The sequence below is a fragment of the Podarcis vaucheri genome (assembly GCF_965113315.1).
Source record: "Podarcis vaucheri genome assembly, chromosome: Z".
NCBI lineage: Eukaryota > Metazoa > Chordata > Lepidosauria > Squamata > Lacertidae > Podarcis > Podarcis vaucheri.
The window spans coordinates 48931726-48956481 of NC_138758.1; the positions used below are offsets into that span (position 1 = coordinate 48931726).

General features: G+C 45.2%; 1 protein-coding gene across 1 annotated transcript in view; it reads right to left on the bottom strand.

The window, feature by feature from the left end:
- Window positions 1–1119: 1119 nt before the first annotated feature.
- Window positions 1120–24756, bottom strand: part of URM1 (ubiquitin related modifier 1) — a 34460-nt gene continuing 10823 nt past the window's right edge. The window contains exons 3-5 of the mRNA XM_082209034.1: window positions 7499–7580; window positions 3580–3628; window positions 1120–2849 (exon numbers count right to left, since the gene is read on the bottom strand). Coding sequence (XP_082065160.1) covers window positions 2781–2849; window positions 3580–3628; window positions 7499–7580 — 200 coding nt within the window. The 3' untranslated portion in view covers window positions 1120–2780. The remainder of the gene's footprint in view (window positions 2850–3579; window positions 3629–7498; window positions 7581–24756) is intronic.

Consider the following 24756-nt stretch of genomic DNA (forward strand, 5'->3'; position numbering starts at 1 on the left):
AATGCATTGAAAATCAATTAATGCGTTCCTAGGGAAACCGCCTTCAGACCAGGTCCGGGGACAGTCTGTCCCCGGACCTCTTCTGAAGGCTGGGGGGGGGGACAAGGGCTTTTCTTCCCACCCCCAGCATTTTAAAAAACCCCGGGACAGCGGAGGACTTCTCCGCTGTCCGGGGCGATTTAAAAGCCCCTGGGAAGGCAGGCAGGGGGGCCAAAGACTTTCACCCCCCGCCCACCTTCAGGTGGTGTTCCCGCCCCGCCGCCCGGCTTCGGAGGAGGTCCGAGGACAGTGGGGAAGACGCGCTGCGCTTCCCCGCTGTCCCTGAGATTTCCCTATGAGCTGTCGTCTTGCGAAGCAAGCCCATAGGGAAATTCGTCTTGCGAAGCGCCTCCAAAACGGAAAACCCTTTCGTCTAGCGGGTTTTCCGTCTTGCGAGGCGTTCGTCTTGCGAGGTACCACTGTACTAGCATCCCAGGGAATGATCGGACTATAGAAGTGCCCAGACCGCTCAATCTATCTTTCTGAAACACAGTGCCCTCCAGGTATTTTGGACAACAACTCACACCATCCCTGACCACTGGCCATGGCTGATGGGAGCAATAGTCTTAACATCTGGAGGGTGCCATACTTGGGAGGTCCCTGTAGGATGGACAAGACAAGGGTAATAAGACAACTATTTCCCAAGTGAAGCATCCACACAAGTCATCCCAACTGTTACGCTGAAACCTAAGCCAACCATTGTCATGTTGTTTTACTGGAGATGAGGAGTCTGATTTCCTAGTACTTCAGAGGCCGTATTTCCCCAGATCATAGCAAGCAACAACTTGGGTCTTCCTGCAAGTCCTTTTGATGTTGCTTGAATTGTGGACGAAGCAAGCAGCGTTTCTATTTAAGACTCTAAAAGCAGAAAAGTGGCATGCTTCTTCAGCAGTGAGAGAGAGCTCAAAAGAAACTCAAGTGTTTCCAACAGAATCTCAAGGGCCACCTCAAAGCACATTGCAGATCAGAGGAGATCCTTGGCCCAGAATTAAAAAATAGACAACACTGACCAATGCAATGCAAACTGTGAATCATCACAGGAACTGTAGCATTGGTACCATTTACTCCTATACTCAAGAATCGTTTCACAACTTTTATTGTTTATTGTCACAACCATCCTGCAGAGTAGATCATTTCAAATCTCACTTTACACATGTGGAACTAAAGTTAACATAGAGAACAACTTGCTCAAGGCCACCCAGTGAAGTAAGTACAAGGCTGAGGCAGAATCTGAGTCCAGAACACCCAGCTTCAAATGAAGCACTCTGTCCTGGCAACACATTGCAAAACTTTGCGACAGAAAAGTGCAGAGCAAACAATTTGAAAAGGGGAATCAATCGCATGCATGCGCAGCTGCTGCAGCAGAACAGGATCAAAACAACAACAAACCAACCTATGGTCACGTAAAGCATCCTCAATAAACACACGAAACGTAACCGGCTGTGTTCTTAGATAAATAAGGTATACTATTCATTGTATCAATTTGTAAATTTCAACAGAAGTAACTCATAAAGTTCAACAAATGAACAAAGCAGAAGGCCCAGTGGACCAGATCATTCTCTAGTCAGTTCATGCATAAGGTCCATCTGTGTAATGGTGTCTATTTCACCTGTCTGTTCATAAAGTCCAAACAATCCACATGAAAGGTTGTTACAGTTCCACAAAATCCTTTCACAGTGTCTAGACAAGAATTTCTGGAATATTGGCCTTGTTTTGCTGTCCTGGGCTTCATCAGTAGTTAAAGCACTAAGTAATGCAAATAAATACAATATCATGATCTCACACATTTTAGAGCAAAAATAATATCAAACAATAAACAACTGTACATCAAAGAGACCTTATGCATGAACTGACTAGAGAATGATCTTATCCACTGGGTCTTCTGCTTTGTTCGTTTGTTGAACTTTATGAGTTACTTCTGTTGAAATTTACAAATTGATACAATGAATAGTATACCTTGTTTATCTAAGAACACAGCCGGTTACGTCTCGTTTGTTTATTGTTAATGCAGAACAGGATCAGGCAGTGCCTCCAGAAGATTAAAAAATACAGAGCACCATAGAATTGTAGAGTTGGAAGGGACTCTGAGGGTCATCTAGTTTTGTTTTTTCTTTAAAAAAAGGCAAGCAAAAGTGCAGTTCATAGGCATCAAAATTCAAAGTAACCATTTGTGAGCTGGCTCTAGATACTTTTAAAAATCTTTTAAAACCGAACTGAAATCCATGCATGGTAAATCAAGAGGAGATAGGACGAGGGTGTCTTGCATCTGCCATCTTCCTTGAATGCCCCCCATATCCCTTAATGACTGTTAATGGTTGCAACCTGATCCAAGTCTTGGTTTGGAAGGAAGGAGAGATCCCCTCTTTGATCACAGACCTTCCCCTGCTGCTGCCAAGGAGAAGCCAGCAAACAAGTGTGACAGCCACAGTGAGCTCAGCCGTTCCACACGCAAAGCGGCTCATTTTCAGCCATTTGTTCCATGGTGTGCGCCTCCTGGAGCAGGGAAGAGGGTGACCAAGTGCAGAAATTATTTCGATCTTCTTGGACAAAAGAGGCGAGAGCTGAGGCACTGGGTGGGAGGAGCCAAGTGTCAAAAGGGCAGACTTCATTAAAGAAAAGGAGCTAATGAGAAGCCAACTCTGATCTGGGGTGACAGCCAAGAGAGCAAGGAATGTTTATGCCTGGGCCAGGAATCCCTTCTGCACACCAGCACAAATATTCTTTCTCATACTCCCAGCAGTCTAACCACCATGCAAGGTGGAGATGAAAACAACGTTATCTTGGTCTTGGAGCAGGTAGTCCAGCTCCCCCTGAATGAAGAAAAAGAAAACAAAATGAGAATGATTTCCATATCATTTACTTTATATGAGAGATGGGAAGTGTGCAGTTTTCCAGATGTTGTTGGACTTTAACCTCTATTAGCCTGTCTGGCTAACAGTCAGTGATGAGAGCTGGAGTCTAGCAAGATCTGGAGAGCCACATACGTTCCCCATCCTTGCTCTATACGTTGACCTTAATGCTTTAGCTTCTGTTGCTTTTATAGTCAGAGCAGCCAAAACTAGATCAGAAACCTGTTTTGCACTGCGGCCAGTCAGATGTCAGTTCATTTTCAGGATAAATTCAAGGTGTCCTAATAATTTTAAATGTTAATAATAAAAATAATCCAAGATGCACTAATAAATTATTACTACTACTACTAGGAGGAGGAGGAGGAGGAGGAGGAGGAGGAGGAGGAGGAGGAGGAGGAATGCCTCTAGGAAGCCCACAACATATTTTATTTAGTTCTTGTGTCTATGCACCACTTTTCTTGGCATAAAGCAGCTCATACACAAAATTTAAAAACATAAAAACACAACTAAAAACCATCTCATTACAATTACAAAACTGAGGTAGTCGTCCACAAAAGATCAGAAATCCAGGCACCATTTCCTCCCTCCCTGAAGTTGAGGGGGAGCCAGTCACTCTAACAATGGTCAGCAAGAGAATTTGCAACACAGTTCCAAATAAACAAGATCCCCAAATGGCAGAATCCATACAAACCATCAACTCCCAATCTGCATCATTGATCAGCACCAAGATTCCAGGCCGCCTGCAACAAAACAGAGAAGCTGTTGACACAACAGGGAATACCATAAGTCTCTGAAGGAGGAGGGGAAGGACTGTAGTTCAGTGGGAGAGCACCTGCTTTGCATGCAGAAGGTTCCAAGTTCAATCCCTGACACCTCCCTGCCTGAAACCCTGGCAAGTCAGTTATGTAGACTACACTGAGCTAGGTGGGCCAACTAAGAAAGGTAGTAATCATAGATCTAGAGCAGTGGTGTCCAAACGTTTTTCAAAAAGGGCCAGATTTGATGAAGTGAAGGGCCGTGAGGGCCGACCAAAAGGCCAGCCAAAGTTGTTAACCTTTTTTTAGGACTGAAGTTGTTGAACTTTTGTTTAGGATTTTACCGCAGTTGTTGAGCTAAGGATTTTACTCCAGTAAATAAATTGACACAGGGGCCGGATTAAACCAACTGGCGAGCCGGATTAGGCCCCCGAAATGGACTTTGGACACCACTGACCTAGAGGGTGTCTTGTAGGTCAAGTCCCTTCCTTGAGGCAGGAAATCCAGAGATCTAGAGCATTGCAAGCAGACCTAGTCATCAGCTGTCCAGCGTCTGCATGGAAACATCCAGTGAGAGAGAGTCCAACTCTAAGAAATTAGTTCCAGTGTTGAACTGCTTTTGCAATTAAGAGGCTTCTCCTAATGCTCAGCCCACATCAGTCATCCTGTAACTTAAGCCTATTAGAGCTAGTCTTTTGCCTTCTTCTGTACAACAGCCCTCCCGTGCCAAAATGACACCACCACATCTCTCCTCAGTCTTGTCTTCTCTAGGCTAAATATGCCCAGTTCATTCAACATTTCCTTATTGGACTTGTTTTTCTATCCAACTCTGAGTCTACTCTGAGTATAACTGAGTATGCAACTGTACTATTACTCCTGGAACTCCTGAAAGGATATTTGTCTACATCCCTCTTAAAGTGTGGCGTCCAAAAATCACATTCAACTTTTCTTTTTTATTTTCAGCATCATGTTCAGCTTGTGATTTACTGCAGTTAATGCTTATTTTAAAAAGAAAAAATATATCCTCCATTTCTTCAAAATGACTTCAATATGGCTAACAACAGTAAACTAAAACACTACCAAGTCACCCCGATATCATTTTCACATGTACCACAGCCAAACATCTCCCATATATATTCATTATTTAAGCCAGATTTTGCTCTGGGTCATTGTGCCCTCTGAGTAAAAGACTTTCAGACCTTGGGTTCATACATTCCTCCTCTTCCCAGAAATAATGAAAAGCCTTTTGCTTGATAAAGAACTTCAAACAGATTAACACCTGCCAATTCTTAGGGAGTGGTATGACCAAAGACTGAAAGCTGTCCGCTGTCTGCCAAAATGCAAGCACAGTTTTGAGCAAAATTTGAAACGCAATGCAGAAAAAAGGCAATTGAGTATCTGAGAACAATATAAGCTTTCATTTTTGAAGTTTCTGGATCTCGTGCTTGCAGAGTTGTGACTGAAAACGTACAGCATCTGAAAAGCTGCCTTACACCCGGTCAGACTATTTCTCCATCAAGACAAATTCTACTTACTGATGGGAATGATCTGTTACTGTCAAAAAGAGATGCCACTGGAGATTGAAGTTGGGACTTTCTACATGCAAGGTCGATGCTTTGCCACTGAGCTATGGCCCCTCCCCTTCTTCTGCCATGTACTCATCTGCTTACTGCTGAAAACTCAGTACCTGCTCAGCAAATGAGATATCACCAGATGCTGCCTTAGCATTTTTCGAGCTTAGGTTATCTTCACCTCCCTATTATTATTATTAGTAGTAGTAGTAGTAGTAGTAGTAGTAGTAGTATGCATATAACAACGCAAATGTTTGAGAGATACATAAACAGAGAATGCCCTGCCTTTTTGACATCATATGTTCCACAGACTAGCTCTATTCCGTCTTTAAAACAACTGCAGAGATTAAGGATCTTGAAATCTGCATTCAATACCAAATTTCACGCTGGCATGGTGTAATCACAGAATACATCCAACAAGGACCATTACTTGCTCCTATGCTTGTGTATAGCTTGTGTGCTAAATATACATCATTTCCCCAATTCAACAAATGGCTCAAGGTTTATTTATTTACGCCGCCACTTCTCAGCCATGATAGGTTCCCAAAGCAGTTTACAGACACTCATGATCCACCACAAAATACTGAATCTAACCCCCTCTACAAATCAACACCCCCCCAAAAAAACCCCCCTGCATTGCTTCATAGAAAAGGTGATCCAGCTTCTTTGCCAATTCAGTGGTCTTTTTGCTGGCTCTACAACAGCCTTCTTGGGATTGTGTGTATGTGAGGCAGGGGGTGGGGGCTGACCGAAATGGCACTTTCCCCTCTCCCGCAAAATAATCCCTTCCGTTCTACAAAGCGTTCTGAAGGGGAGTGGGTAATGAATTAAAATAAATGGAAGAAGCTGCAAAATGGAGATGATGGGCACTGCCCATTGCAAGCTTGGAGAGGAAGACCAAATGCAGAGGCAAATTGCCCCAAAGATGGCTGTGAACCGGCAGAAGCTTTTCCTCGACACCACGCAGCCCAGTCCCGTAATTGAAATCTGTTCCCTGCAAATCGAGCACAGGGGCAGGTTAATGCGGCTAGAGTGAGCAACTGCAGCCACTTCGCTAAATGGCTGTAAACAGACAGGATCAACTGTGAAGCCTTGGATCAGAGACAGAGGGATTCCCCCTCTTCTGACTGCCAACAATTGTCGCTGCCAGGGGACTTGGCGCACGCTCTAGCTCACCACAGAGCAGTGACGAATGTTAAGTACGCAGCCGCCCCCACTCGCTGCAGAGGAGGGCTCTTCCCTGCTCCTAGAGGATGACAGGGGGTGGGGGAGGACTCCCAGGAAGGCTCTGCTACTCAGCACTTCCGTCTTGAAAAGACAGAGGCGGCGCCTGTGTGAACATAGGTGGCAGAAAGCACAGGACGTCATGTGATGCTAAAGCGGGGTGCTGGTTGACCGAGCCCATAAGAATTATATGAGGGGTTTATTTTCCTTTTCCTGCCGTACTAGAACTGCTGTGGGAGCAGGGCTACCTGCAGAAATTCCACAGCCTGCACACAAGGCATTTGCTGGCTCAGGATTTGCTAAAGGCCACCCATCTAGATGGCTTTAGAAAAGGTGACTAAATGCTGCAATGTGATATCCCAGGGGTTGGGGGATATTTTTTTTTAGTCCGAGGGCCTCATTCCCTTTAGGGCAATGTTCCAAGGGACATATGCCAGTGGTGGGTGGGGGCAGAGGCAAAAGTGGGTGAAAAAACAAATGCATTTTTAGCTGTGTACAGTAGGCTATACCCCAACCCTCGCCACTCTCTCCCCTCTCTATCCAGGGAAGCAGAATGCACCCTCAGAATTCAGGGACAAATCTCAGCCCAGCGAAATACACTCTGTGAGGGTGTGCACCCTGGGGAGAGGGGTTGGCGCTGGCTGGGTAGGAGCTTGTGGGGCTCCGTTTGGACCCTGAGCTAGAGGTTCCCCACCCCTGCTGTACCCCCTTGTAAATGAGAACAAACCCCAGTGAATGGAGAGGGCCTTATGTGGGAGTAGGCATGCCTAGGACAAGGAATCCACCAACAGCTAAATGGAGTCACAGCATCCCTCTAAATCAGGAACAGCCAACATGGTGTCTTGCAGATGTTGTTGCGACTCCAACTCCCATCAGCCTAAGCCAATGGTAAAGGGCTATAGGGATTGTAGTCAAACAACATCTGGCTGTCCCTGCTCTAAATACTGGTTGCTTTTTGAGGTGGGGGAGGCAAACAAGTGGAGGGGACAGCTGCCTTCATGTCCAGCCTTCCTGGGGACATCCAGAACAGGACGATTTCTGGGCAATCACAGTTACTTACACAGAATCTCCCTGCACAAACAGTTCCGGTCTCTCTTTCAACAGGTTCTCTTTAATCCACACCAGCAAGTTTCGAACATCCCCTGCAATAATTTTTTTGGGGGGTGGGGTGGGGGGAGAAAAAGAAAGAAAATAATTGATTTGGATTGTGGCTTAGCAACAGTGCCCAGTAACATTTTCTGCCCATATGAAATCAGAACACAGTATTGCTAACATTTCTTCCTACCCAGATAAAAGCTGATTAAGAAAGGAAAGTTGTCACTGCAGTAATTCCAGTGAGCAGAAGAAGCTACCTGCAAAAGGACGCTGGACGACCAGGTTGATGCCACCTCATTGCTTTCAAGTATTTGCAGGGACACCCCATCATCTCACACCAACTCCAGTCTCATTTTATAAGCACCCCATGAACACATCTAGAACCCTGGCCTGAGGAGGTGGGGAAGGGGAACTAGAAATAAAAATATAAAGGGAAAGTGAAGAGGCAGCTGTGGAAGGGGTAAAGCACCCACTTCCAACCCACCACTTCTCCTCTGCAAAGCACACTACTCAAATGCCACGGTGGGGAGTGGGGGAAAGATAAAGGACCCCTGATAGTTAAGTCCAGTCACAGACGACTCTGGGGTTGCAGCGCTCATCTCGCTTTACTTGTCAAGGGAGCCGGCGTACAGCTTCCAGGTCATGTGGCCAGCATGACAAAGCCGCTTCTGGCAAACCAGAGCAGCACACGGAAACATCATTTACCTTCCTGCCAGAGCGATACCTATTTATCTACAGTGGTGCCTCGCAAGACGAAATTAATCCGTTCCGTGAGTCTCTTTGTCTAGCGGTTTTTTCGTCTTGCGAAGCAATCCTATTAGCGGCTTAGCGGATTAGTGCTATTAGCGGTTTAGCGGCTATTAAAGGCTTAGCGGATTAGCGGCTAAAAGGCTATTAGCGGCTTAGCGGCTTAGAAAAAGGGGGGAAGCGGGGGGAAATCAGAACACTCGCAAGATGTTTTCATCTTGCGAAGCAAGCCCATAGGGAAAATCGTCTTGCAAAGCAGCTCAAAAACGGAAAACCCTTTCGTCTAGTGGGTTTTCCGTCTTGCGAGGCATTCGTCTTGCGGGGCACCACTGTACTTGCACTTTGACATGCTTTTGAACTGCTAGGTTGGCAGAAGCAGGGACCGAGCAACGGGAGCTCACCCCATCTCAGGGATTCGAACCGCCAACCTTCTGATCAGCAAGCCCAAGAGGCTCAGTAGTTTAGACCAGTGTTTCCCAACCACTGTTCCGTGGCACACTAGTGTGCCGCGAGATGTTGCCTGGTGTGCCGCGAGATGTTGCCTGGAGGGAGGCGGGTGAGTCCGGCGGCGAGAGGCGGGGCGGCGGCGGCGAGGAGCCAAGCCGCGCTCTCCTTCCTGCCTCGCTTTGCTGCCTCCTCCCCCCCATCCCCAAAGCTTGGAGGTTCCCCGGCAGGAAGGAGGGAACTTAATCCTCTCCAAGGGCTGCGGAAAACAGACATGCAAATGGGGGCTTGCCAGCTCTTCAAGCACCGCCGGCTTTCTTAGGGAATTACCGCCCACCGAGCCCGGTAACGCTGACAGGCCGAGCCGCGGGGCTTGGCAGCGCAGCCGGCAGAGTGTGGGAAAGGGCGGCCGCCACGCGCCGGGCAAGGCGAGACTCGACGGGGAGGACACCGGCAGCAGCGCCCCCCCCCCCGAAACCCGCTCCGGGCAGGTAATTCACAGAGAGTGGACAGAAGGAAGCCTTAAAGGGCTTCAGCCTCCCAGAGTGGCGGGGAATAATAATAATAATAATAATAATAATAATAATAATAATAATGATGATGATGATGATGATGATGATAATAAAATTGACAGGTGGTGTTTTTCTAGGTGAGGGGGTGGGGACTGTAATAACAAAAAAATCAGCTGTATATCAACCGCTGTTTTGCAATGAGGAATTGCAAATAAGGAAGATCAAAAGGAGAATGTTTTTTTTGGGGGGGACTCTCTTCCTCTTCCTCCTCCTCCTCTCGTTCTTGCTCCTCTTCCTGGCAAAAGGGCTGCTGAGACCCCTTCTCTCTTGGGTGCCGGTGGGTGCTGTGACGTTGACGCTGCTGTGGCAAGTGCCTTTACTTAGCAGAGTGCATTCCCCTTTACACAGGAGGGGAGGGGAAAAAATTGAAACTTACACTTTCGTGCGTCCCTCCCGGCGTGACACTGCGTGCTGACGTCACGGGGCTGTAATGGTGGTGTGCCTCGAGATTTTTTTCATCAAACAAGTGTGCCTTTGCCCAAAAAAGGTTGGGAAACACTGGTTTAGACCACAGCGCCACCCGCATCCCTGGGGGGAAAGGTAGCGGTTGGGATTTCCAAATGCAAGCAGTCCATGGGACATGTTGTCCTGCCTTTGGACCATGCATAGTATACACAACGTTTGTTCATGTTTCATTCTTCCCAATGATGGATTCTGTTGCAATGGCAGGGTGGCTTTTGGTTCAGGTTTGTGGGATCTACTTTTGGCGGTATTCAATGAAGTTTTCTTCAGAGTAGACCCACTGAAATCAATGGGACTGACTTAGTCATGTTCATTATTTTTTTTATATTAAAAAATATTTTTCATTTATATGCATTACAAGAATTATTCAATCATAATTTTAACATTTCTGACTCCAACTTCCTTCCCCCTCTTTCTGTGGTTCTTTACATTTATTTTTGACCTTTCCTGCGTGCTCCAAATTATCTTAACTTATTCTTTTATTTCTCTATTCTGATATACAGCTCATATATATATATTTGAAACTGCAGGTTTTTATAATCTGTTTACACTTTGTTTCTAAATACTCACTAAACCATTTCTATTCCTTTCTAAAAAGTTTGTTATCTTGATTTCTTATTCTTCCAGTAAGAATGGTTTCTGTAACCATTCTTCTCTCACCAGGACTTCTTCATCCTTCCATTTTTGGGCATTCTATTTGTGGTCACATACATAAATAAATTTCTATACTGTTTAGGTAGCTCTGATCCCATAATTTCCAAGAGAAAAGCTTTTGGTGTTTTGTTTTTTTTACAAATGTTATCTTAAACATCTTTTCCAATACATTATATATCATTTCCCAGTAGGCTTTGACCTTATTACAAGACCACCACATATGGAAAAAGGTACTTTCTTTCTCTTTACATTTCCAACCCTTTTTTTATTTTGATTTATACATTTTTGCCAATCTACTGGGTGTTAGGTACCATCTATATAACATTTTCATATAATTTTTTCTTAAACCATAACATGCTGTAAATTTTATACCCATTTTCCATAATCATTCCCCTGCTTCCATTTCTATATTATGACCAATATCAATTGCCCAATGTATCATCGAAGATTTCACTCTTTCATCTTTTGTGTCCCATTCCAATAACATCTCACACATCTGAAGAAGTATCTGAAGAAGTGTGCATGCACACGAAAGCTCATACCAAGAACTAACTTAGTTGGTCTTTAAGGTGCTACTGGAAGGAATTTTTTTATTTTATTTTGACTATGGCAGACCAACACGGCTACCTATCTGTAACTTTAACATTACAGTTTAACAGGTCTCTCTCTAGTTGTGGTAGTTGTTCCCCAAACCCCAGCTTCATATCCTTTTTTAAAAATTCATTCAAGTGATGATATTGTAACCATGTTGTTAACATCCCTGATAAATCCTTAAACTCTTTTAATTTAAGTTCTCCACTCTCATGTTCATTAATTTCAACAGGTCTCCTCTTGAGTGAAACATGGTTGAAATACCACCCTTTATTCTTACGAGAACCCCCGAAATATAAAATGGCAGCTCAGGCAAATGGACATACACTAAGAATTAAGGAACTTTACATGTCTCTGAGAACGGCTCAAACCAGGAATTTGTGATCAATGCCAGAACCAAGCTCACCAATTCCTTTCCCCACAAAATACACTCCTGTTCCCCATTTTAAAAAATAACCTACTTTTTTTTGGGGGGGGAGATGGGAAATTTCTTAGTTGCTAGTTTAAAGGAAAGTACTTCTTCATGCAACATATAGTTACAACTATGGAACTGGGTCCCATGGGAAGGCAGTGATGACCACCATCATCACTGGAGAAGGCTATCAGTGGCTACTACCCATGATCCACACCTGTAGGCAACCAGGCTTCTGAATACCAGTTGCTGCTGGAAACCACAGGAGAGGATCTCCAGCAAGGAAGACTACTTGGCCAGTTTCCTCTCTCATTCTTTGAAAAATCAACAACAGCCCTTTGTCTTTGCCCCATTCCTTATTAAAATCCACCCTTTATCTTTCTATTTAGAAAGCTGACAAGGAAGATGGGCACTGTGGGTTGCGGTAGCTTTAAGGGTGGGAAAGAGAGAAGAAATGGGTGGCGGGCTGTTTTTCTTTTCATACTATCAATTTGACTGAGACAGCCAAAGAACAATTTATTTTAGATGGTGATAGCATCAGTTCATTTCCTACTGGACAGGTGAGAAGCAACAGAAGAAAGAGAGAGAAAATAATTTGTTAAAAGGATTTTAAGGAGGTGACAAGTTGCCAATGTGGAATGTTTTTTGTCTTGGAGCCTTGCCTTCATATTTTCACAACTTTCCCTGTTTTTAAAGTCGCTCATCCACAAGCAACAATGTTCCTTTATTATTATTATTATTATTATTATTATTATTATTATTATTATTATTATTTATTTACCTGAAGTGTACCTGAAGGAGTGTCTCCACCCCATCACTCTAAGGGTTTCTGTTGGGAGCTGCCCAGAGTGGCTGGGGAAACCCACCTGGATGGTCGGAGTATAAATATTATTATTAATATTAATACTCCACCCTTTTCCCTGACAGGGAGTCAAGGAGGCTTACAGATAAAACTAAGAACAGCTAAAAACACAGAAAAAAACCATTAAAAATAATTAAACATTGACAGAGTTAAAGCGCGCGCACACACACACATTTTCTTTTTTTCTCTTGTACATATATATATATATTATACATATATATATATGTGTGTGTGTGTGTGTATATATATATATATATATATATATATATATATATATATATATATTATAATAATATTTATTGAAACACAAGAATTTTTTTTATAAAAAAATACACAAAAAGACAAAGTTACAAAAAAAAAGAATAATAGAAACACAAAAAGAAAAAAACCAGTAAAACCATTTTTTCCAAATTCTCCACATTTCATTACCTTCTTTCCCTGACCTCCTCCCCCTCCCCTCTCTTGTTTCTTGGTTAGTAATTGTTCCAGCAAGTCCTTTCCATAGTTCATAATATTTTATCATTATGTTATCTTTCTCTAATCTCATTTTATCTTTTAAAAACAAGCTTAAAGTTTAAAACTCAAATCTTTTTTTTTTAATCCATTTCTCAAAAACCAACCCTTTTACCAAATTCTTTAAATATTTTACTACACTACACTACACATGATCTTAGCCAAAAGGCCGAGAGCCAATTAATTTCATTTCAGCATTTTCCCAACATTCGTAAAACTTTTCTAATAATAGTAATAATAATATAAAAAAGTTCAATTCAATCTTCTTCCAGCGTCCCCTCCCCCCGGTCCCGGGGTTGTCAGTCTTTTTTCCCCACACACACATTTTCATCCATTACTGCAGCCTGTGAACAAACTATTGGATACCAAACCAAGAAACACCAGGACAGGTTTGATGAGAATGACAGAGAGACTGAACCAATAACTGACAAGAAAAGGAAGGCCTTTCAGATCTGGCAAAAAGATATAAACTACGCCACTAAGAAAAAAATCTATGCCAATGCTAAGGTTGAGGTTCGAAGAAGAACCAGAGAACTAAAGAACACCTGCTGGATAAAAAAAGCTCAAGGGATCCAGTACTTAGCTGACACTCATGATGCACAGTTTCTTTAAAGCCACAAAGACCCTCTTTGGGCCAAAAAATCATGGCATATGCCCCCTACGCTCAGCAGACGGTACCACATTACGAGCATCTCCTTAACCGCAACTCCCCCGTAGCTGCCAAGGTCCTCTCACAAATTCCACAAATTAGAGATGAGCTTGCAGTATCTCCAAATCTGGGAGAGTTGTGTACAGCTATTAAACAAATGAAAAACAACAAAGCCAGTGGACCTGATCGGATACCTGCCGAAGTCTTCAAAGTGGGTGGAAGAAGTGTGTAGGAGAAGAAGAGTGAGACAATTCAGACAAAAGCCACAGAAGTCAAAACAAAATGGAATTACTGCTGTCTTGGTAGCTTGGTAGCTCAGTCGGAAGAGCACGAGACTCTCAGTCCCATGAGGTCCAGCTCTGAGGGCCTTCTGGCAGTTCCCTCCCTGCGAGAAGCCAAGTTACAGGGAACCAGGCAGAGGGCCTTCTTGGTAGTGGCACCTGCCCTGTGGAATGCCCTCCCACCAGATGTCAAAGAGAAAAATAACTACTAAACTTTTAGAAGACACCTGAAGGCAGTCCTGTTTAGGGAAGCTTTTTAATAGGTTTAATAGGTTATTGTATTTTAGTGTTTTGTTGGAAGCCGCCCAGAGTGGCTAGGGAAACCCAGCCAGATGGGCGGGGTATAAATTATTATTATTATTATTATATTATTATTATTATTATGTTGGGCAAAAGATTCTTCTATTACAAGGGGCTGGACCAGATGACCCTTGTGGCCTCCTTCCAACTCTATGATGCTATGAAAGAGGCACCATCTTGATGGTCAAGCTGGTCACTAAGGAGGTGCCTGAGCAGGTGCTGCACCTATCCTTCAACTGCCTCCTCTGACCCCCTCCCCATGGAGTACCGCTTTCACCCTGACATCACCCTCCTATCTCCTTCCTTTCCTCCCTCTCCGCTCCCCGCTCCCCTCGTAAGAATGAGATCATTTATCATACTGACCACGGCCAAGCTCCAATTTGCTGAGGTCACTAACTCCGGCCAAGCGTCACCTTGCCTACATTCTCAGCCACCGTAGTCATGACAAAGCTCTCCCACCCCACCCCCCGCCACTTGCCTCTGTCGAGCCTCTTCCTTTATTCTGGGTTGCATGGATGGGAAGAGCACTTACAACCTCCAGCAACTGACAGATGACTTATTCTTTCAATACTGAGGGAGGGGGCAGGGAGGAGAGGAAGCCAAGCACCTCCCCACCCCCACACCAATGCATTGCTCTGCAAGAGATGCGCCCTTTGCCCAAGAGGCTGAATTAAGGGCACTATTAAGGCAGGAGCATTACCAAACCAGATTACTCACAAAATAATCCAGTGCGACTTCACATTTTGATTCCCTCCTCCCTGAAAAAATACCCAGATGGTTGAGTTCCATAAGCAAAGCAGAACAGAGCTGGGGCTTTCTGGGTGGGGGGTGGATATGCTATCAGAAGCCACCTTATTGCAGGCCAGGCCAGGGGTGGACTTAAGTAATTTTAGACTCTGGACTTAAAGAGAACTCTTTAGATCAGTGGTTCTCAAACTGTTTACTCTGGGCCACACTTTCAGAATAAACATTTACTCATGTCACACCAAATTTTTTGATAAGAAATTCATTGGGAAACAAAAATAAATAACTCCTAGTAGTGCTTGATTTATAACACAGAACACAACTACTTTATATGATCATAGATCATACTATATCCAGAACGTATAAAACAATGCAGTTAGATAAGAACATGAATAATTCCCAAAATAAAGTAAACAAGCCTCTTAAATATGTACCTTAAGTATGTCTACAAACTCAGTGAGAGGCTTTGGCCAGGCAATCTCACTTATATTATGTCTAATTTGAGTTAAACACACTCTCATCTCCTCACAAACACAAAGAAGCCTTTCTCTTTTCTGATCTTGATACGATACGATACGATACGATACGATACGATACGATACTATACTATACTATACTATACTATACTATACTATACTATACTATACTATACTATACTATACTAGTGATGGAGAACCTTTTAGAGACCGAGGGCCCAAACTGCAACCCAAACTGCAACCCAAAACCCACTTATTTATCGCAAAGTGCCAACATGACAATTTAACCTGTATATCTCATTTTTTTGGTGTGTTTCACATTTCTTCTTTATGACTGCTGTTGTAATAATCCTTCATAAAAGTTATTGCATTACATTCTTCATTAAATTATCTTTGATATATAATTTTATGGTATAACTCAGTGCTTTTTTTCTTTAAAAATGTTTAGGGGTACTCTCATTTTGACTCAAGAAAATCACCACCAGGGAAAAATATATACAGTTCAAATCGGGGAAAATAAATACAGTGAATTTCTTCTCCCGTTCAATTCACAAAATGTTTAGGGGTATGAGTCCCCCTGCGTCCCCACAGAGAAAAAAAAGTATCACTGTACTATACTATACTAATACTATACTATACTGAAATCTGCAAACCTCCTGTCTACTATACTAATACTATACTATACTATACTATACTATACTATACTATACTATACTATACTATACTGAAATGCTTAAATGTTTCTATGATGGTCCTTTAATCTTCCTGCTACACTTGTGTGTTGAACCTAAGTGAAATGTTCCCAAAGGCCTGCAAACGCTGTCTTGATAGTCAAGATAACCGCAGAAATAATTTGTGGTTGTTGTGAGAATAAGCTCACATATGTTTATATTTCCTTGCTTTGATATATGCTAATTGGCTTGCTTGATGTTGTGCTTATTCTGTGGACACTGGGATGCTGGGCTCTGGGCATCCCAGGAAGGGGAGAATCTACCTATGGTCCCACCAGCCAGGCATGATGGGAGGTTCTGGGCAAACTGATATGCGCTGCTTTGTACACTGAGGCTTAATGAACGCTTACTTGGGTGTGGACAAGCCATGGCAACCTCTCACAGCTGCTGTGTCCATCCCACATCTATAGTAGCAGCAAGGTCTGGCAGGCTGATTTACTGGTAAGTCTTTCTATTAATAAAGCACTAGAACTGATCACTCTAGCAATCCTTTTGAATCCTTCTTTCATATACCTGCACCAAACCACTCCCATGAGCCCACCTTTGAGTCAGTGGATCAGGACAACTTGCCACCCTCTCCTGCCACACCCTTTGAAAACCACTGCTTTAGATGATATTACAGTGGTGCCCCGCAAGACGAATGCCTCGCAAGACGGAAAACTCGCTAGACGAAAGAGTTTTCCGTTTTGGAGGTGCTTCGCAAAACAAATTTCCTATGGGCTTGCTTCTCAAGACGACAATGTCTTGCCAGTTCCTGCTGGTTTTTTCCCCTCCCCCCCTTTTTCTAAGCTGCTTATCAGCTGATCCGATCAGCAGATAAGCCGCTAAAAGCCGCTAATAGCGCTAATCCGTCAATGGGCTTGCTTCGCAAGACGAAAAAACCGCTAGACGAAGAGAATCACAGAATGGATTCTTTTCGTCTTGTGAGGCACCACTGTACTTCAAAATATGTTAAGCTGAACCTTCTGCATTTGGGGTGACCATCATCATTCACTTCCGGTGAATTGGCTGGACCCTCCAGCTTTCTTAAGCAGGTAAGCAGAAGAACTTATTTTTTGCCTTTGTTTCCCACTTTTTTCTCCAAGGAGTCCATGAGTCCCCCAGTTAATCCCTACAATGACCCTCCGAGGTAGGTGAAGAGGCTGTGATCCACTCCAAGGTCACCCAGCGTGCTTGATGACTGAGTGGGGATCCGAACCCTGATCACCTATGTCACACCACATGGGCTTCCCAGAGTACTTCTGCTATATAAATTAAGCAGCTAAATAAATATGGGGAAAGCATAATGTCCCTTAGAGAAGGATCTGAAACATTTTCCTTGAAGCTTGAATTTGTTTTATTCCGGGTTGTTTTGTTGGAATTTTAAATATGTTGCAAACCACTTTGAGGGACACGGGTGGCGCTGTGGTCTAAACCACAGAGCCTAGGACTTGCCAATCAGAAGGTCAGCGGTTCGAATCTCCGCGACAGGGTGAGCTCCCGTTGCTCGGTCCCTGCTCCTACCAACCTAGCAGTTTGAAAGCACGTCAAAGTGTAAGTAGATAAATAGGTACCGCTCTGGCGGGAAGGTAAACGGCGTTTCCGTGCGCTGCTCTGGTTTGCCAGAAGCAGCTTAGTCATGCTGACCACATGACCCAGAAGCTGTACGCCGGCTCCCTCGGCCAATAAAGCGAGATGAGCGCCGCAACCCCAGAGTCGGACATGACTGGACCTAATGGTCAGGGGTCCCTTTACCTTTAAACCACTTTGAGATTATTTTCCAATATAAAGCAGCATAGAAATGAAATGAATTAACAATAATAACAACAATAAATTCTATTTTAAAAAGTATGGCGCCTAGACATTCTGTGGTGGCGACCATAACCAAGGTTTAAGGTGCCATTTGGCAATTAGCTTATCTATCTGCGTTTCTCACACTGCCAGCTCCACATATTACATTCAGTGGTGCGATTCATTGTGTGGCCTGTTTGATCCGAACCCAAATTATAAACCCACCTTGGTCAGGGCTTCTCTCCCAGTTTTAATTCCCCATTCTGTAAAATGGGAAGAGGGGCCGACTCCTTCAAAGGGCTGTTTCAAGAATGGGGTGGAAATCGCAACATGTGACACAGGGCAAAAGTCTTTTCAAAAACCCAAGGTCACTATTTCAAGATGCAAACCTCCTGAAGCAGGGACCTGCCCCTTTGTAGTCTGTAAGATGCTGCTACAATAACAACAAATTGTAACACATTAAAAAGTGTGTGGATTTCTAATTCATACAATGTACAGATTTACTATCCGGAAAGATTATTCAGCTTTTGTTCCTGGCCCCAAAGTTCCTAGTCTTTAAGGCTAAGAAGATACATTGGGAAGTATATGCATACATAGGAAAAGCCTGTTTGAGAGGAGGAATAATTGGCTCTTGGGAGTTGGGAGCAGACAGAATTTCTGGGGGGAGGAAAGGGGCTCAGTGGCCTGCATTGCTTTGTGCACATGACCAGCAGAAGAAACACGATGCAGGGCTTTTTTTCCACATGGACCACAGGGTTCAGCTTTAAATGTCAACAGGGAGGTAGGCATGGTTAAGAGACAATGACTGGCCCACAGTCACCCAGTAAGCTTCATGGCTGAGTGGGGTTTTGAACCCGGCTCTCCCTGGTCTTATTCCAACATGATATGCACACTGCTTTGGATGAAAGCAGTATATAAACCCTACTAAAATAAATATAAATAAACAAACATTCCTACCCAGCTTTCCCTAAACTCTAGATGTCCTCCAGATGTCTAAAAGTCTGGGAGGTTGAGTATTACAGTCCAAAACATCTGGAAAGCACCTCCAAGAGCTATGGGCCTGCAGGGCATGGAAACAAATGGTCCTTCTTTTGGCTTTGGAGAGAGCATCTCTGAAGACCACTTCTCAATCAGGCTGGTGCACCACTTTCCATGGCTTGGTGGGCTGGATGGATTTTAAAAAGCGATCTTGGGTTTCAATAACTTTGGTTCTTAAGAGGATGCCTTGTATTTCTCTGCAGATGGCACCTTCTGTGGATAGATTTGTGAGTACTCAATTGAAATGAAAATTAAAAATTGCTGCCCAGCTGGGGCCACCTTTTTACAACTATAATCAAAATATTTCAGTTTATTAACTAACATTTTGGGTGATAAACCTAAACTAGCTGCATAGTTTATCCCCCATTTAAGAGAATTTTTATTTATGAATTCTTAGGTCTTTGCAGTGAAGTGTGTCCATTGCTTTAATTGAATTTTTTGTTTGTTTGCTTACTGCCACATTGTTGAACCAACTTTGTTGGTGGGAAAGAGGCATACAGTCAAGTTGAATTTAAAGTCCCAACAGGCTCTGGCAGGTGGGCAGGGGAGAGGCATCTTCCAATACTCCCTTTAGGACATTCTCCTCAAGGGCAAGCAGCTTGATTAGCTGATCCACAGGGCCTGTGCATGGAAGTGGTGGCCATCTCTGATGGTCCTCCCCAGCCCACAAGACCCACCAAATCAGACTTCTCAGCTTCACTTGAAAGGGGAAAGTCAGGGTGGGGTGTGGAAAGCCAGTGAGAGGGATGGGTGGGGGGGGGGAGCAAGGGAGATTTACAAGTGAAAGGGATTGAGAATGGAGCAGTTTGTGGGATAAAGAGACTGCAGAAGGGGCTTTACAGATGTGCAGGGGAGGGGCGGCTCATTGTTTAATTAAGCAGAAAGTGGCTCTTTTGAAAAGCAATTTTGCACAGGAGCCCCCAGCTCAGCAAACAGTCCCTGGGAGGGAGGGCAGGGGAAGGGGGGGCCAGGAACAGCTGGCACCACGAACCGTGTGAACTAAACCCGAGCAACTTAAAGGGCTTGTGGACCTCCTACAAACTTGCACACAAATACACAGACACACCACCATCCCCTCCTCCATCCATCCCACTCGCACCACACCAATTCACCCTGCTACTACCTTTAGGTGTCATACCAGGATTACTGTACTGAACTCTATAAAGGAGCTCAAGGCAGTGGCTTCTTCTTCCAGGATGCCTTCATACCACACAGCTCCCTTCCACGGAATGGCATGGTTGGGCCACACCAGCAGGACCAGCCCCTCCTACTTGCTACTGCATCCTGCTTGCACACCTGCCCCTTGCTCTGGTCCAGATGGGGAAAGCTGGCAAACAAGTGCCAGAGGTGAGGAGAAGGAAGAAGAGCTGTCTGCCCACCTGCTTGCTCAGCAGTGGCAGCAATTGTGTGGCAAAGGAGCAGCAGCAGCTGGCAACCGTGACCGTGAGGGAGCAGGCTGGCTGAAGGTGGGTGGGCCCACTGAAGGCACCTTGCACAGTAGCCCCCAGAAGAAGCTTAGAGCTGGCCCTGGGTGTCCCCTCCCTGACCCTCTTCTTCCCCTTCCCACAGCTTGGCCAAAGCCCTCCTAGGGATCGGCTCCTGAGGGCCTCACCCTTTGCCTCCCACCCTCTCATCAAGTATGTGGCTGGGAGCAGGGGACAGCCAAGACAATCTGTCTTAGGCCTTTTTCTTTCTTGTGCAGAAGAGAGAGAGAAGCTTGATTTGAATAGCTGACACGCCTTGTAAGAGCCCCTGAGTCATAGTTCAACTACTGTTCTCCAAAAGGCCTTGCAGGAAAAGGCTGAGAAAGAGGGTCAGTTTGATTATTACCAAATAATCGAAGCGTGCGTGCGGGGCGGAACACCCTCTGGTAATGGGGAAATTCCTTGTGTGGCCTAGAGAAGGCCATTCCACTTATGGATGTGAGGTTTCTGTAAGATGAACCCTGCAAGGTCATTGGCATAATGTCCCATCTTGGCCACCACCCTCTTTTAGCCTCACACTCAACAGCTGCTCCTCTCTTGGAGGATGGATCTATACATGCCACACAACCTGCCATGTAGTCCTAAACTAACCTGCTGCCCCCTGGTGAAGTGAAGGGCACTATCATTAAGAAGGCCATTAAGACAGCCATTAAGAACCTACGAAAAGCCCTCTCATTCCTTGTCAGGCACGATGGAGGGAGAAGAGGAGGAGAGGAAAAGGTGAGCCTATTTTGGACACCAAGGGCAAAGTTGTCCTACATTCCAAGTTAATGTTTGGAATGATCTCTCTGTCTTCAGACAGTTACACACTGACAGTTGCAGTTCAGCATTAAAACCTGAATTCTAAGATTCTAAGATTCTAAGAATTCTAAGATTCAGAAGGGAACTATGCAGAAGGGGGAAATGTTAAAAAAACCAACACCATATACCACTTTCCCTCCATGGCTTTTGAGGCAGCTTGTTAAAACAACAGCACAGAAGGCCCACAGTGCAGTGGAAAAGCCTGCACTCCAGTTCCCATTAGCCCCATGGAGCATGGGCCAACTGCCCAATGTGGAATAAAAGAGCTTCCTATATGTTCCTATCAAACATACCAATAACTGAAATATAATAATAATTCTAAGAAATGAACAGAAGAGCAACAAAAATTGAATCATCCAGCAGAGTAAAACTACACCACCTGCTGTTCTCCAAAGGAATGTGTGAATAAAACAATTTCTATGGAGTACCAAGTCCAGAGCTAGGAAGCTGCTACCAAGAAGGCACAATCAATGGTTATCACCTGCAGGGAAAGCCCAAGACATTTTGTTGCCTGAAGCAAATGGCAAGCAGTTGCCTCCTCCCAGTCCCATGCCATGTACGAAAGCTCGGCAGACTGCTGAATCTTATTTCATCATACTTCACTGTAGCCTGAGGATAGTGGCTTATTTAGTGGATGCAGGTAGGTTGCATAGCACACACACACAGCTCTCTCCACTTGCTGCCCTTCAATATTTGCCACCTGAGGCAGCTGTCTCACTCTGTCTCATGGTAGGGCCAGCTCTGATCACCTACCTAACATCAGCAGGTGGGCACACCCAAATCTATGTCTCCATGAATAGGCAAGGAGGCAGGCAGCCCTTGAGACACAAAGGGAGCCCCACACATGATATGAGTCATATGTTGAAATAGGTGCTTTTGCTTTGAGCCCACAAATGCAAAGGAAGCTTGTGAAATTACAACAACAACAACAACAACAACAACAATTTATTTATAAATTATAACGCCTGGCCAGAGCTGGGCTCAGGGCGGCTAACACCAATAAAATTACAATAAAACATAATGGGGGGGGGACCACTTTATTAAAATACGGGTTAAAGTACAATTTAAAATGCAGCCTCATTTTAATAGTAGCCCATAAATCAAAACCATAAGGGGAGGGAAACATAAGGGTCAGACTGAGTTGAAACCAAAGGCCAGATGGAACAGCTCTGTCTTGCAGGCCCTGCGGAAAGATGCCAAGTCCCGCAGGGCCCTGGTCTCTTGTGGCAGAGGATTCCACCAAGTCGGGGCCACTACTGAAAAGGCTCTGGCCCTAGTTGAGACCAATCTAACCTCCTTGCGGCTTGGGACCTCCAAAGTGTTGTTATTTGTGGACCCTAAGCTTCTCTGCGGGGCATACCAGGAGAGGCAGTCCCGTAGGTACGTGGGTCCTAAGCTGCATAGGGCTTTAAAGGTCAAAACTAGCACCTTAAACCTGACCCTATACTCCACCGGGACCCAGTGCAGCTGGTAAAGCTCTGGATGAATGTGATCCCGTGGCAAGGACCCCATAAGGAGCCTAGCCGCGGCATTCTGCACCCACTGGAGTTTCTGGGTCAGCCCCGCATAGAGCAAGTTACAATAATCAAGCCTGGAGGTGACCATCGCATGGATCATGGTGGCCAGATCGGGTCGAGAAAGGTAAGGGACCAATGGCTTGATACGGCGGAGATGGAAAAATGCCACCTTTGCTGTGGCTGCAACTTGCACCTCCATGGAAAGGGAGGCATCGAAGGTTACACCCAAGCTCTTGACAGAAGGCGCTGGCACTAATCGAGCCCCCGCAAGAGATGGGAGTTGGCTCCTCAATCCCATATTGTCCCAACCCAGCCAGAGGACCTCTGTCTTCAAAAGATTTAACTTCAACCAGCTCCCACACAGCCATCCAGCCACAGCTTCCAAGCATCTGGTCGGTGTGTGCAGGGCCGAGTCAGGACAGCCGTCCATCAACAGATAAAGCTGGGTGTAATCAGCATATTGATGACAACCCAGCCTAAAACTCCGGACGATCTGGGCAAGGGGGTGCATAAAGATACTTAAACCATCGGGGAAAGGATTGCGCCCTGTGGGACTGTACACACCAAGGAATGCAGTGGTGACAACCTCCCTAGCACCACCCTCTGTCCCCAACCTGAGATAAAGGAGCACAGCCATTGTCGGACTGTGCCCTGAATCCCCACGTCAGCAAGGCGGTGGTCCAAAAGTTCGTGATCAACCATATCAAAGGCTGCTGACAAATCTAAAAGAATCAGCAGTCCTGACCCGCCTCAATCCAGCTGTCTACAGAGATCATCTGTTAGGGTGACCAAAGCCGTCTCAGTCACGTAACCAGGGCGGAAGCCAGACTGAAATGGGTCCAGAGTCGATGTTTCATCCAGAAATCTACCAAGCTGTTTGGCAACCGCTCTCTCAGTTACCTTACCCAGGTACGGAAGATTCAAAACCGGGCGGTAATTGGATAGATCTAAAGGATCTAGAGATGTTTTCTTTAAGAGCACCACTGCTTTCAGCTCCCCTGGGAAAGTCCCCATGCCAAGGGACTGATTGATGATCTCACCCAGGGGGGCCCGCACCTCATCTTGACACGCTCTAATCAGCCAGGACGGGCACAGGTCAAGGGGGCAAGTGGTGGGCCTTCCAGCTCGGAGGAATCTGTCTACATCGGTAGGAAGTATCTGATCGAAGTAGTCCAATACTGGACTCGAGGACAGTTACTGTATCCAAATTGGCAGGGAGGTCATGGCAGAGCAGCAAGACTTTCTCTGCAAAAAAGCTCGCAAATGCCTCACAGCTATGGGTTAAATTTGTATTTAAATTTGGCTCTTCCTCTAAGGTTGTTAGAGACATAATTATACTAAAACGTTGTGAAGGGCGAGAGCTAGTGGATGCAATGGAAGCTGAGACGTAAAACTTCTTTGCATCTTTCACTGCCACCTCATAGGCTTTCATAAGTGTCTTATAAGATGTTTTTGAGGCTCCGTCGCAAGCATGCCGCCATACTCGCTCTAGCTGTCTGAGGTCCCGCTTCATTTTCCAGAGCTCCTCGGTAAACCAGGGGGCCCAGTTTCAGCAGGGTCACAGAGGGCGCTTAGGTGTGATCTCATTGATGGCCACCAAGAACCACTTATTCCAGTTCTCGACAAGTTCATCTAGTGAGCCGCCAGGGGGAGCAGGGTCCTGCAAGGCCTGATGAATTCCATCAATATTCATCAATGTTCGCGGGCAAGCCCAAATAGGCTCACCATCCAAGTAGGGTGGGGGCAGGAATCCTGGCTTTCAGAGCGTAGTGATCAAACCATGGCACTTCCACAAGTGAGGGCATGATCACATCTATACCCGCACCAAAAATCAAATCCAGCGTGTGGCCTACTTGGTGTGTGGGGCCCAAAACAAACTGGGAGAGCCCTAATGTCGCCATGGAAGACACCAGGTCCAGAGCCCGTGAGGAGGGGGTGGCATCAGCATGGACGTTAAAGGTTAGGGAACTTCAAGGCCCAGCCTGCCACCACATCCAAAAGGCCTGACAGGGTGGCTGCTGGTGCGCTAGGTGGTCGTTACACCAGCCAGACAGCCAAGCTCTCCTTGGTGCCCCACACTAGGCCAACACATTCAATGCTGGAGACTGATGGTGATGGCAGAGCCCTGAAAGAGCAATCCTCCTGGATTAACACTACTGCTCCCCCCCCCAACCC